This window comes from Vombatus ursinus, unplaced genomic scaffold (genome assembly GCF_900497805.2).
Source record: "Vombatus ursinus unplaced genomic scaffold, bare-nosed wombat genome assembly UNPS02009573.1, whole genome shotgun sequence".
Taxonomy (NCBI): Eukaryota; Metazoa; Chordata; class Mammalia; order Diprotodontia; family Vombatidae; genus Vombatus; species Vombatus ursinus.
The window spans coordinates 10,258,432-10,273,456 of NW_020949351.1; the positions used below are offsets into that span (position 1 = coordinate 10,258,432).

At 33.7% G+C, this 15,025-nt stretch overlaps 1 protein-coding gene across 1 annotated transcript in view; it reads left to right on the forward strand.

Moving 5' to 3' along the window:
- CCDC102B (coiled-coil domain containing 102B) overlaps positions 1-15,025 on the forward strand; it is a 787,870-nt gene that overhangs the window by 243,336 nt on the left and 529,509 nt on the right. Inside the window, exon 6 of the mRNA XM_027852419.1 lies at positions 2,436-2,645. Coding sequence (XP_027708220.1) covers positions 2,436-2,645 — 210 coding nt within the window. The remainder of the gene's footprint in view (positions 1-2,435; positions 2,646-15,025) is intronic.

Here is a 15,025-nt window from a genome sequence, read left to right on the forward strand (position 1 = left end):
TGCTGCTTTTAGTGAGAAGATGACCTTATGGCCTGGGCCACCTGTGTGCAGGGTTGTGACTACAGCTCCCAAAGTATTGGCACCTGCTGATACACTGATCACTTGCCTATAGCCACAGAACTTTGAGAAAGGTAAAAATGGTAAAATGGTATGGGTGATATCTTTTGATTTCTGTGTAAATTAGATTTAAGAAAGGCAGAGTTGCATGAAGTTGTTGGCCTCAATCTCTCCCCATAGTCATTACAGTTCAGTTGCAGGAAAGAGTCAAGATGACTGCTGATGGCTCAAGATGCAGTGGATGACCTTGGTGTCTTTAATGTCTAACCAAGCTCTAAGTGCTCCAAAGCACCTGCTTCAGCTGCCTTCATTGCCATTTGAACAAGGGGAAGTCTTCACATGCTTGTGGTAGACACTCCCCTAATTCACCAATAGGTTTGAGATCCCTTGGTTACCCTCAATCAGGTTTAGCCTGTCTGCCAAAACGGTTATAGGGTATGGCCGATGCACATGCTATAGCTTCTTGGAGTGCCAGGTGAGAGTTAGGTGGAACATATGGATACCAAAAGTGGGAAGCAGCTCTGAAAAGGCTTGGCAGCCTTCATACTAGAGGCACTAGTCTTCCCTGAATATACCATACACTCCCATGAAATCTAGATATACTGTTAATGAATGAATGAAAAAGCTTTTATTTGATGTTTATGATAGGGATAAAATAGGAATGTCATAAGAGTCTGTTCTCAAGAAGTTCACACTTTAACTGGGAAATAAAAACATGTAAAAGAAATTTTAGTTGTAGGGTAGGAAGAAAGGCCCAGAAATACTAAGGATTTAGGAACATATTATATGATAAGATAGATCCTTTGGCTACATCAGTCAGTCAGATGACCTTGTCAGGTCTTTGCTGATTATAGAGGCAGGGCAGATAATAAGGCCTGTTGCATGTTTTAAACTTAATGGCTACATTTTATTAACCTTAACACATTATTGACTGTCCACTTGTTAAAATATTCTCTGCTGGAAGAACTGTCTCCTACAATTTGTGGCCTCTGCTTCTGGAGCCCTATGTTAACATCTTTGGAAAAGTCACTAATGGTCTGGAGCCCAATCTTGCACCAACCTTCACTTCTGCCTCACCTTCTACAACAAGAATACTTAACTGTTTTTGTTTTTTTTGGCGTGTGTGTGTGTGTGTGTGTGTGTGTGTGTGTGTGTGTGTGTGTGTGAAAGACCCCTTTAGAAGTCTGCTGAAAACTGTGGACTCCTTTTTCCAGAATGTTTATAAATATGTAAAATAACATATGTAGTATTGCAAAGGAAATCAGATTTATTGAAGTAGTTATTAAAATATTTTAAAAGAACAGACAAGTTTAGGGAAGTTCACAGAACAAGAACTCCTGTTCTAGAGCCTCCCTGAAATATTTCTGCAGGGACTGACACTGACTGGTACATTCTATGGAACCTTGAATACTAACTTCCCTATTCTTTATTCCCTACTCCCACCCAGTTAACCTCAGTGATCAGAAGGATTCAAATGATCTCATTGTTCAAAGGAAAGTAGATGGTGTATTGGTTAGAGTGCTGTACTTGGAGTTAGGAACATGAGTCTGAATTTGCCTGCTTCAATCTCTTACTTTTCTGTGTGGTCCTCAACAAATCAGTAATCTTCTTTCTGACTCAGTTTCCTCATTTGCAAAATGAAGACAACTATAGTACCTTATAGGTTGGTTGGGAGGATAACATTAGGTAAATATGTAAGGTATTTTGCAAACTTTAAAGTGCTATATAAATTCTAGCTATTGTTATTTCAGCTAACTCATGAGCTATAATACCTTTTATAGGCTAATCTATGAAGCTAATGATCATTTATCATAATGTTTTTACGGGAAAAAAATAACGATGAGTTCCAAAGAACAGATTTTTAAATGGACTTTTGGCACAGAGCCCATGTGTTAAGTCAAGGTTACCTAGACATAGTTTATAGAAACATGCCCTAATGATCAAATTGCTCCTTTGATTATCTCTGCTTGAATGGGTAGGATTACTTAACAGTTTCTACTTAAAGGTCAACTTTGAGTTCAGTCAAAGGGAATAGTGAGGACAGCGCAGATTGCCACAGAATTAATTTGACTGTGTTCATTATTAATTATAAAGACTGGTAAAATTACTAGGTTAGACATATTGGAATCCAGTTTATCCACGAACATGTTTAGCCTTAGAGCTTAGTGTTTTTGTCAGCTTCTCAAACATGCCAGTTTCAGACAAATCTATTTCACCTCTAAGTTCTTAAAGACATATCTCTTTAAAAAAATAAATGTAGCAGTTACTTCTTTGAATTTGCCATCAAACCTTCTCAGCAAGTGTTGTTTGTTTGAATTCTCTAGTAGTTTGGTATTGCATGTATCCCATGGTGTTTTTTTTGTATTGTATGTTTTCAGCTGGAGAGACTGCAGGCTGAGAACACCTCTGAGTGGGGCAAGAGGGAAATACTTGAAACAGAAAAACAAGAACTGGAAAGAGACAATAGAAGGTTAAAGGCCCAGGTGAAAGAAATGGAAGAACTTTTGGATAAAAAAAATCCATTAGCTGTAACCTCTCAAGGTCCTGATTTGAAGACATCACAAAGTGAGCTGCTAGAGAAAAACAAGGTATGGATTCTACTTTGAAGTAAACTTTTTTTACTTGCATATATCTGGTTTTTAATGCCTAGTTATCTTCAAGTTTGACCAAAGTCTCCATGTTTGACTTGTCTCTTTTCTACCATCTAAGATGAAAGCAGAAAAGTATCATGCCGGGTTTTTGATTCTCTAACTTGTAAAATCACTTTTTGGTTCACAAATTTGAAAACTTAGAGCATCAATGATTTTGTATTGAAGTTTTATATTATGTCAAAGCCTCTTAAGGACTTCAAGAAACCTGTGGTTTCAAAGATTTCACCCTAATGACAAGAAATCTTAGAAACATTTATTTATTCTTTATGACTTACTTGGCCTGTTGTGTTTCATTTTCTGTGCATTTTCCAAGCAATTGACCTTATTCACACCAAGTGTCTTGTCCCATCAATTCTAGTAATTACTCAGTAAGCTTTAGTCAGCAGTAATCTTAGTAAACACTTGATAGATTTGGCCTGTTGTTTGTTTATCCCCTGTTCATAGGTAATCAAGATCAGATGATTTTAAAAAGAATTCTAAATATCAATTTTAAAATAAATTCCAGAGACTATTATAGACATATATACATGCAGAGATATATACGCAACATGTAATTCAAAATATTCACTAAAAACCTGGATTGTCTAAAATTACAGAATTTTAAAGAAAAAATAAAGATCTTCAAAATTATTGGAGGAAAAATACCTTGCTTATTGGTTTTAGAATTTTTGTCATACTTTATATTATCACTTTTATTTGTAATGTAATAAATTTTAATGCAATTTATATGTATTTAGTATATCAATAATACTATTTTATTTCCCTTTTACTGGAAACCAACAATAGATCACCAAGAAGTTATTAAATACCTCCTATATATCAGGTCCTATATTAGGCACTAAGAATACAGATATAAAAAAGGAAATAGTTCCTTACCTTAAGGAGCTTGTGTTCTTTCAGGCCAAATGACAAGCACACATATAAGTGGATACAAAATATAGCCAAAGTAAACATAATCTGATTTGGGGGAGGGTGGCAGGTAAGGGAAAAGAGTACAGCTTAAGGGAGGGCAGATAAGGAAATGTCTCATGTAGGAGATGACACTTTATATGGCTTTGAGGGGAGCTAGCAAGTTGAAGAGATAGAGGTGAAGAGGAGATTTATTTTAAAACATGTTTATATTTTTTCCATACCATATTTTCCTCCTTTAAAAGATCATAAAGATTTTAAGTCACAATATCACATTGATTTTACTCACTGTTTTTGATAACTTGGCAGATTCCTGAATTTTCTACATTCAAAGTTTAGACTTTTAGTAATGAAAAAATGTTATATTTTGAAAATATAACTAAATTCTAAAATTTTAATGGCCAGAAGTAAAAATTTTATACATTCTTGGTATGTTACAATTTTTTTTTCTTTCTACTTTTGTCTTTTCTCTCAAATGTCTTTCACACTGAAGCAGTGCAATGTCACCTTGTAATATCACAGTGGTTGCTCCTGATTTAGGCATTTAATCTTTAAACTAAATCATTATTTTCCACTGATTGCAGTTTTCATCCTATAGCAGGGTATTCACATTTCTGTAATTGGTATTCATTGAAACCACTAACAATTATAAAGTTATTTGATTCTAACATGCACATCATTTCTTTATTTGAGGGTTATATATTATTCAGAATTTATCTAAAAGTGTCACAAATGACCTTGATCTTCCTATTAACTATTAAATGAACAGCAAAGATCTGTCTTCAAATTATTTGGACACTTTCCTAGGGTACACCAAAATGAAATGACAAATGACAATGGGGTTATGACTGGAAACCAAGAGGAAAGATGTTTGGCATGCTTACAGTTTGCCAGATCCTATCCATAGACAACCTCCAAGCTATTTTTGCTCCCATTGGTCCGTTGTAATTCTCATCTGTACATCTCTGTCTGGATATTTGAATCTAAAACATCTGCATCAATCTTATGCCAATCAGAATGACTCAGATAATTTTGAGGATTCTAAATTGTTTTGAGTACCACCCTGACATTCTTAGTCTTTTCAAAAGACCTCAGAAGTCTCTTGCCCAAATCATGAAAAGTCCATAACCTCAAGAAATCATTCTCTTCAAGGAGGATATAGTCATTCACTTATAAATCCTCTCTCCTGATGTCCTCATCTCCTGAAGAACTCACCTCCTGAACACCTCGATGGTTAGTCACAGTATCTTCTGGGTCTTCATATTCTCCAATAGAGTTCAAAGTTTGGCCATTAGGTGTATTCAACCATGTCTGCTCTGGGATACTGAGCATGCTAATAAAGCATAGCACATTTTTTTTCTGTTTTATATGAGAACAAGAGGTAGTTCCCTATTTCTATATCTGTAAATGAATTTAAAAACAATAGTCTATTAAAATCTCACTTTTTCCCACTGCAACTATTGTTATTGCTTCTAATAATAGCTCCTCATTCAACACAAATTACCTATAGAAATGTGTATATCCTGATACATTGTCAATGGGAGTTGAGAATGAGTTTATATTTTTGAAAAATCTCAGTGAAAAACACTTTCAACAAAGTGTACTCAAAAATGAAAACTTTGAAAATGAGCTTCCAATATGGGACATGAAATATTGAGAATTAATCTTCTATCTAAGACTTTCAAGCAAATTCCCATTTCCTTTCTCCTTTCCCTGGAGTAGATGCTAGATTAAAATCATTTTTTCCCCCTCAGGACAAAACAAAAAATGCACTAGTGATTCAAAAGATAAAGGTTAGGATAAAGGTTCTTTCAGGTGAACTGATTCAAATCAATTTCATGCTCTCAATCTCTTTGCAGACATGTTGCTTATACATCTATTTTTATGTATCGTTGAAATGTATATGTTTTACGAAAACTAGATCTGGCTTTTTAATGGGTAAATTGTATTTTAAACATTAGTAAATAGATTAGTTCTTCATTTGCTAAGCCTTCAGTGTTTGTTCCCAAAAGGTTAATTCTATTGATGTTTGTGCTGCTGTTTCTTCTGGTGGGGATGGCATTGTTCCATGGCTTTAGTTAAATTGATGAATCAACTGAGATCAGATGATGGATTTTCTGTGGTACTATCGATTGCTCCTCATGGAATGATGTTTGAATTTTAAAATAATAATAATGTTTGAAAAATAACCTGCTAATATAAATATAAATGGAGCCCACTGGTTAATTTAAAGAATAGAAATAGTGAAACAAACTTAGAAAATATGCATATGTAGGTAATATCATATTATAGTTCCTTTTTTTTCCTCTCCTTTGACATAAATAGTTTGAGTTGGTTAATGACTGATTATTTCCCTCTTGTGCCCCCAAACCTAGCATGAACAATAATTATGAAAATAAAGGTGAGATAAATAACCTAATATAAGCTTTTTGGTGCAACTTAAATACTTGTAGAGAATACTATAAATTTGATGGAAGTTCTATTAAAACATCTGACTTATTTTCTTATCTTTGTTACATGAGAAAAATGAAACAAAGGACGATGAGCAAGCTTAGTGCAGTCAACTGCAGAGTATCTACACAATTCTATTTGAAAAGTGATAAAAAAGCACTTCTGGTCTTTTGGTATATTTATGTGTATGACATGTCTTGTCTATTTTTCATTGGTTTGACCCTCTCCTAAATAAATTTTGAAATGATATGCTCATGGCTTAAATGGTTATATTTTCTCTACCTAATATTCTTACTTTGCTTTCATGTTTCTAATTCTAGATATTTCTTATTACATGAATATGATCTCTGCTTTACTCCATTTGACAAATTCAATAAACATTTATTGAGCATCTTCAATTTGTAGGAAACTATGTCAGGTGAAGGAGGTGCAAAGACAAAAGAAAATAGTTCCTGCCTCTCAGGAGTCTGGTTAAAAGGCAGTAGTAGTAAGTGATACAAAATGTATGCAAATTCACACAGAACAAAGTAATTTGATAAAGGAGATGAGTCTTTAAGGAAAACAAGAATTCTGCTAGAAGAGGAAAGACTTTGTTCAAGATGTAGGAAATAGCTACCCTTTGTCATACTTGTGTGGACAGATAGTTAACAAATCAAGTCAACAAGCATTTATTAAGCACTCCTATGCTAAGTGCTAGGGAAACTAATATAAGCAAAAAGAAAGACAATTTTTGCCCTCTAGTAGTTTACATTTTCATAAAGGAAAGGATAAGACATAAAAAGAGGTGGGGAGGAGGGTTCCTACATAGGGTAATGGTAAAGAAATCTAGAGATTGAAGAATGGTAGGTCTGGGCCCTTCCTTAAAACAGAGGTTCTAGGAATAATTTACTAATGAGAAAAGGAGGCAGGGGAGAAAGCCACTTAATCATGGTGAGGAATAGATATAGATAAATAGATAGATAGATAGATAGAATCAGCATAATTAGGGGCTTACTATATGCCAGGATGTATTTTTTCCTATTAGACTACAAGTTCCTTAAAAACAGAGAATTTAATTTTTTTTTTTCAATTCCATGTACTTCAGGGCATACTACATGGTAGGTTTCTTGTTTTTGTTGTTAGTCATTTTTTCAGTCATGTCTTACTTTTATGACCTCATTCAAGGTTCTCTTAGCAAAGATATTGGAGTGTTTTGCTATCTCCTTCTCCAGCTAATTTTACAAATGAGGAAACTGAGGCAAACAAGGTTAAGTGATTTGCCCACAGTCACACAGTTAGTAAGTGTTTTAGGCCAGATTTGAACTCGGGAAGATGAGTTTTCCTGACTCCAGGCTTGGCACTCTATCCACTTTGCCACCCAGCTGCTCCAAAGGTGTCTTATAAATGGTTATTAAAATGAATAGAATAAAAATGTACCTTTCTTGGGAACATTTGGCTATATTCAATTTAGTATTTGCTTTTTTATGTTTACCTCTAATTGTTTTATATATGTATGGCTTTTTCCCCCAAGAAGATTATATAAGTTTCTTTTGGCCCCATGTCATATATTGCTATATCCCCATAAAGATCAGTACTATGCTCTTCAGTCAATAAATACTTGCTGAGCAGAATTGAATTGTATTGCTACGGTGTTACACAAATGCAACCTTACCTAATTCTTTCACCTGCATGCTGGGCCAGCAATTCCTGTTTTTGAATTAGATCTGACAAGCAGAAGGATAAAAGTGAACACCAAATGATATCTATATAGGCAGAACTGCATTGAAGAGATACACCTAAAGCTGTATATATCCACAAAGTAAAATGTGTAAAAGAGAAAACTACAGGAAAAAAAACTGAATTCAGTCAGATTATTTCCTTTTTGTGTTTTTTCTATATTTATTGATATTTCTTGCTTTTGTATCACTTTAATTTCCCTAAATATTGCTTCTCCCTTACCTACCCAGAGACCCTTTTCATATAAAAAGTAGAAAAAAATAAAATCAATTAAGCAAAGTTAATTAACTTGTCAACCAAATTCAGTATTCAGTATGGTGTCTACAACCATAGTCCATAGTCATCACCTCTGTAGAGGCAATCTTTCTGTCTCTTCTTTGGGGTCAAACTTAGTCAGAATTACCCATCATTGAGTGTTGATTTAGTTATGGTTGTTCTTTCTGTTATATTGCTATAGTCATTGTGTGTGTGTGTGTGTGTGTGTATTTGTGTATATATGTGTATATATATATATCTTCAAATTAGTTCAAATAATTATGCCACATGCCTTCTTATAAATTAGTTGTTTCTTAAAACAAAGTTAGAGTCTATATAGTCATATATATATAATTTGGTTGGCCATTTCACAATTAACGGGCATTGACTTTGTCAATTTCTAGTCTTTTGTTACTAAAAACAAATTAAGAAAAAAGTGTTATTATAAATATTTTGTAGTATATTGGACCTCCTTACTGTCTAGCAATGGTAGCCCTTTGGGTAAAAAGTTATAGCCGATTTAGTCACTTATTTACTGTAATTCTAAATTGCTTTCCAGAAAGATTGGATCAATTCACAGATCCACCAACATTGTATTAGCTTTCCTGTCTTTTCATAGGTTCTCTAACGCTGACTATTCCTATCTTTCGTCATCTTTAGGTAATTATTTCTTTTAAGACAACCAGGAATTTAAATGGCAAATACAACTTTGCTCGAATTCAATTAGTTTTTGAAAAAAACAACAACAACCAGTAACTCAAATGGATTCAAATATTAGCTTGTATGCTTCCCCCCACCCCAAACTTAATTTGTGAGTACATGCCTAGCCTTTAATCCTCATGGTGCTAAAAGGAAGTGGAGAAACCTAGGGGTAAGATAAGCTTCTTAGCTAACTTCAGAAAAGAAAGTCATTACCTTAAAAACTGATTAGACCAAAAAATTTGATATTAAGAAAACTCTATATTTGTGTATGTACATATATGTAGCAACATATATTTCTATAACAAATGCATATGTATGCATATATGTACACTTATTTTCATGAACATACATACATGTATACACACACACACACACACATATATATACACATATATAATATAGTGACAACACTGCAATCCTGACTACAGATGTGATAATACGTATAGCACAACTTTTTGTAGACCTAACTTTTTAAATGTTGTGTTTCATGAGTACTATCTATTGTATCAAGTCATTTAAACATTATACATTTTTTTTGTCATTTTTGGACATTCTTGTAAGTTCCTGAATGCAACTAAGTGATAGAGTAGATAGGGCGCTGGGTCTGGAGTCAGGAAGAACTGAATTCAAAGTCAGCCTCAGACATTTACTATGTGTGTGATCCTGGGCAAGTCACTAAATCCTGTTTGCCTCAGTTTCCTCTACTGAAAGATGGGGACCTACCTCCAGAGTCATTGCAAGGATCAAATGAGATAATGATAAAGCTCTTAGTACTTGGAAGATAATAAACATTATATAAAAATAGTTTATTATTATTATTATTATTAAAGTATTCTATCTGATCTAGAAAATTAACATCCTATATCCCAACTACAAACCAAATCTTCTTTCACCCCTTCCTTAGTGTAACCAATGGTACAGAAATGTTAAGCCTCCAAAGTATATAGGAAAAACGTGTTAAATTATGTTTTTGCTTCTTTGTCTTATTTTATATTGATTTTTATAATCCTGAATTTTCTTAAAAAAAAAAAAAAACAAACAACCCACAACAAAAACCTTTATCAATGAAGACACAGCATACTCTTCATACCTCCATCACCTAGCACAGAATGTGTTAGATCATAGGTGCTTAATAAATGTTTGCTGAATTAAATTGAATCATTATCTCAATTTTCACATTTTCACAGATGAGGAAACTGAGGCTCAAGGAGATGCCCACACAGCTATGGTCAAGTCTGGATTTAAACTAAGGCCTTGTGACTCTAAGGCCAATGCTCTTAAAAAATTAGTTTTATTTATTTATTTTGTTACATTTTAAGTTCTGAACTATTTCACTCCCTCTCTTCTTCCCTCCCCACCTTGCACTTAGAAAGACACCATTTCACACACACACACATACACACACACATGTATATGTGCTTGCATATATGAAAAACTATTCTATACATTTTTTATCAGTTCTTTCTCTGGAGATGGATAATGTCTTCCTTCATAGGTCTTTTGTAGTTTATTTGAATATTTATAATATTAGAATAGCTTAGTTATTCACAGTTATTCTTTGAACAATACTGCTGTTACTATATACAATGCTCTCTTGATTCTGCTCATTTCACTCTTCAATATTTCATGAAAATCTTTTCATGTTTTTTTTTCTAATATCAACCTGCTCATCATTTTTTATAGCTCAGTAGTATTCCATTGCAATCATATACCACAACTTGTTTAGCCATTTTCCAACTGGTGGGTATCCCTTCAATTTCCAATTCTTTTGCACCACAAAGAGAGCTGCTATGAATACTTTTGAATGTATAGGTTCTTTTCTTTTTTCTCTAATCACCTTGATTTTATTAGTCTTTTGTTTTTCTTTTTGGTGAGGCAGTCGGGATTAAGTGACTTGCCCAGGGTCACACAGCTAGTAAGTGTCAAGTGTCTGAGGCTCCATTTGAACTTGGATCCTTCTGCCTCTAAGGCTGGAGTTCTATCCACTGCACCACCCAGCTGCCCCTCTAATCACCTTGAAAATAATTGGGGTCTAATTGCTGGATCAGAGGATATACACAATTATATAACTCTCTAATGCTCTTTCTAATACACAATATACTGCTTAAAAAAAACTAAGCAAAATATAAATACTAGTTAGATAAAAGAATCACTTTTTGAAGGAGGAAGGGATCTATGGATTGAATAATGATTATAAATCAGAATTGAAAGAACCTCAGGGGGAGGCATTTTATATAGAGAGGAAATTAAAAGCTCCTTTAGGATTTCATTTATTCATTCTTTCGTTTCAACAACTGGCAAGCTCCTACCATGTATAAAGTTCTGTTTTCCTCAAACTTCAATGTCTTTAAAAGAATGATGGTAACATCATACAGCTTTATTTTAAGATAAATGGGTTTTTATCTTGATTATCTTCTTTTGAGTTTTCTTATAATTGCTTTCATTAAAAAAACAACAGTATAGTACAGTATACTTGCTAGTTTTTTCTAAGTGAGAAAAATTTATAGAATGATAGTTAGCTTTCTTATCAAGTTGTCAGATAACACAAAGCTAGGAGGAACAGCTTATATGTAAGGTAACAGAGTCAAGATACAAAAAAGATATTGACATGCCAGAAAATTGGGCCTAGTTAAATAAGTTGAAATTTAACAGGGATAAATTTAAAGACTTACATTACATTCATGCAATCAATATCTATGTATAGAAAAGACAGAACTTAATCTGAAAAAAACAGGATCTAGTGCTTTTAGTGGACTGCAAGCTCAATACATATGAGTCAGCAGTATGATATGGAAGCCAAAAAAGTTAATGCAATTCTTGGACTGCATGAAGAAAGGCATAGCTTTGATAAAGGAATGATAATCCTTCTATACTCTGCCTTAGTTAAGACATATCTGGAGTACTGTGTTCTGTTCTTAGCATCATGTTTTGGAAATAATATTGATAAGGTGGTACATGTCTAGAGGAAGGCAACTTGAGTGATGCCCGTGAGAAATGAGAAACTATTAAATGAACTGGGGTTTAGTAATCTGCAGAAGGGAAAGCTCAAGGGGAATGTAACAGCTCTCTTTAAGCATTTAAAAGACTGTTATAGGAAGGAAGGATTAAATATTGTTTTTTGTTTGGCCACAGAGAAGAAACTATGATGTATGTGTCTCTCTCTGTGTGTGTGCGTGTGTGTGTGTGTGTGTGAGAGACAGAGACAGAGACAGAGACAGAGACAGAGACAGGTAGATCCTTCTTAACAATCAGAGGTATTTCAAAGCAGAATGGGATGATGGGATGTCTCAGGAAGTATGGGGCTCTGTCTCTGTCTCTGTCTGTCTGTCTGTCTCTCTCTCTCTCTCATTGTAAACCTTAAATCAAAGCTATGAAATTTGTTGTAGCAAGGAAATTTTATCAGGTATGGTTTGCAATAGTAATTGAGGTCCCTTTCAACTCTGAAATTCTGTCTTATGTGATTCTATGAAATGTACAGTTGAGGTAAACATAGATGACAATATCACATGAAATATTTTTTATATATTATACAGAATAGGATGAATAAGACTGTAATTACTGAAAATCAAGAGAACCCCAATTCAATATTTCCTAACTAATACTTGCTGATATTTCTAAAGTAATTTGTTGGAAATGAAGCTGTGATCACACTTTAAACACAGAAATGACTAGTTTATTCTCTGCTACTTTCATGGCTTTCTTTATATTAACATGATTCTAGCTTAATTGATTTTATACATATTTCATATCTCCTTCGTATAGGTTAGACTTTCAACAAGGAAGGCATTATAACTTGGTTTTCTTTCATTAAAAATTAGATATTTCAGAATGTTTTAAAGTTTGGTACTCTCTTCCCCTTCTCTTATGCTTATAAAGAATAATCTGCATGGATATTTTAACTGCTCACCTGAAAAAGATGGCATAAAGTAGTAGAAAGAACATGAGAGAGATGTACTCTGGGTCTTAGTTTTCTCATTTATAAAATGAGGATTATATTAAATTATAATGGTTGACCTTGATAAAGTCTTTACAAATATACTGCTTTTAAGTACATTGTATCATTTGATATTCATAATAGACTATTTGTAAAATTGAATAAACAGGCTCAGAGACGATATGTGACTTGATCACATTATCACAGCTCTTAAATCCCAGGGGTGGGAGTCTCTCCTCAATTCATGCCAGCACTCTTTCTACCAACACACTTTCACACATACAAATAGCAAAGCCCCTTGTGATTCTAAATCTTATGATGAACAATTTTCTAGGAAGGTAGATATGATATTCTGTGGTACTTAAGACAACTCTGGGCCATGGCTTTTGTATTTAAAAAAATGAGGAGATATGATTACATTAATACTAAGGACCTTTTCACATCTACTATTCAACATACAGTATTTCAAGTAATGTTCTCTTCCTAGTAAATGTGGGCTCATCAAGAATGATAAGGCTGAGTATTCATGTTTCTATCTTTTTTTTTTTTTGGTAAGGCAATTGGGGTTAAGTGACTTGCCCAAGGTCACACAGCTAGTACATGTCAAGTGTTTGGTCTGAGGCCGGATTTGAATTCAGGTCCTCCTGACTTCAGGGCCGGTGGTCTATCCACTGTGCCACCTAGCTGCCCCCTTCATGTTTCTATCTTAAGGGATATCAACAATTGTGGAAAGTCTCTGTTTGAGTGAAGCTATATTTCTCTATGCATTTATAAATTCATTGTATAATGAAGAGACTTATCTTTGCCACAATAACTGCATTATAAAATAAAATAGAAAAAACATTTAAAAATGATTTGTCATAAAATCCCTATTGAGAGAGATCATAGAATCATAGATTTAAAACTTAAAGGGACTCTGAAGTGTAGTCTACCTCCTGTGTTTTTATAGAGGAGGAAACTAAGATCCAGAAACGTGAAGAGTTTTGATGCATCACACAGAGAGTAAATAACAGAGTTAAGATGTGAACTCATGATCTGTGTCTCTAAATCTCACATATTTTCTGCTGTACAAAACTGCTACACAATAGCTCTGCATATGTACACTTAGATGTGATGCACTTTGTACACAAAGATGATACTGATAACATTATAATTATTATTATTATTACTGTAATTGTTATTTTCTCCCATTTATATGGTACTCTAGTGTTTACATAGTGTTAGTAGGGTTTTGAGTTATTTTCCCAGTAGTGAAACATCTGCTCTTTCACATTGGCCCTGTTCTGAAAAGAAAGAAACAAAACCAATCAAAACATATATTTTTAAAAAGTTGGTCAGGATAAGGTATGCAGGCTATTCATCACAAAGGTGAATAAAACACAGCTTCTACAGTATGATACAATGGAGGGAATGCTGGATTTGGAATCAGAAAACCTGGAATCAAATTTTAGCTTTGCTGCTTATTACCTGTATATTCTCAGTCAAGTCACTTAATCTCTCTGGTCTCCATTTGTAATAGGAGCATGTGGGACTAAATAATCTCTAAATTCTCATCTAGTTCTAGATCTATGACCCTGTAACCTTGACCTCATTAGTCTTAAACACTGACAAACTGAAAATAGATTTGAATACATCTATGAATATAAATATTAATACTTAGCACAAACACAGATATAAAAGATAGAATGAGGTAGAGAATATAATTGAGACAGTCGAATTAATATGTATAAATTAAAACATAAGTATATATAACATATGTGTATGTATGTATTATCTGTAAACTGACTTTAAAATTTAAATAATGTATTTGGTAAATGACAAATTTCATTTAACTTTGACTAATTGTAGTGTGGTGGAATGGAAAAAATCAGACTCAGAGTCAGAAGATGTAGGTTTGAAACCCAGCTTTTCTAGCTGTCACTGGTTGTACAAGTGAGTTAATCACTCTGAGATTCATTTTTGTCATCCATAAAATAGGAGGGAAAGGAATAATACTTTCATTACATGCCTCACAGAATGTTGTTAAAACATTTTGTAAATAGGGGCAGCTAGGTGGTGCAGTGGATAGAACACTGGCCCTGGATTCAGGAGGACCTGAGTTTAAATCCGTCTCAGACACATAACACTTACTAGCTATGTGACTCTGGGCAAGTCACTTAACCCCAATTGCCTCACCAACAACAACAACAAAATTGTAAATAGTAAAATGCCATGTAGATGGGAAAGATAACAATAACTTAAAATAACTCATCATACTTATGTAATTATAACACTTCCTTGCCAAAAAAGATGACTTATATTTATTATTTGAACATATGATAATCACATAAACACATACAACATATATAAT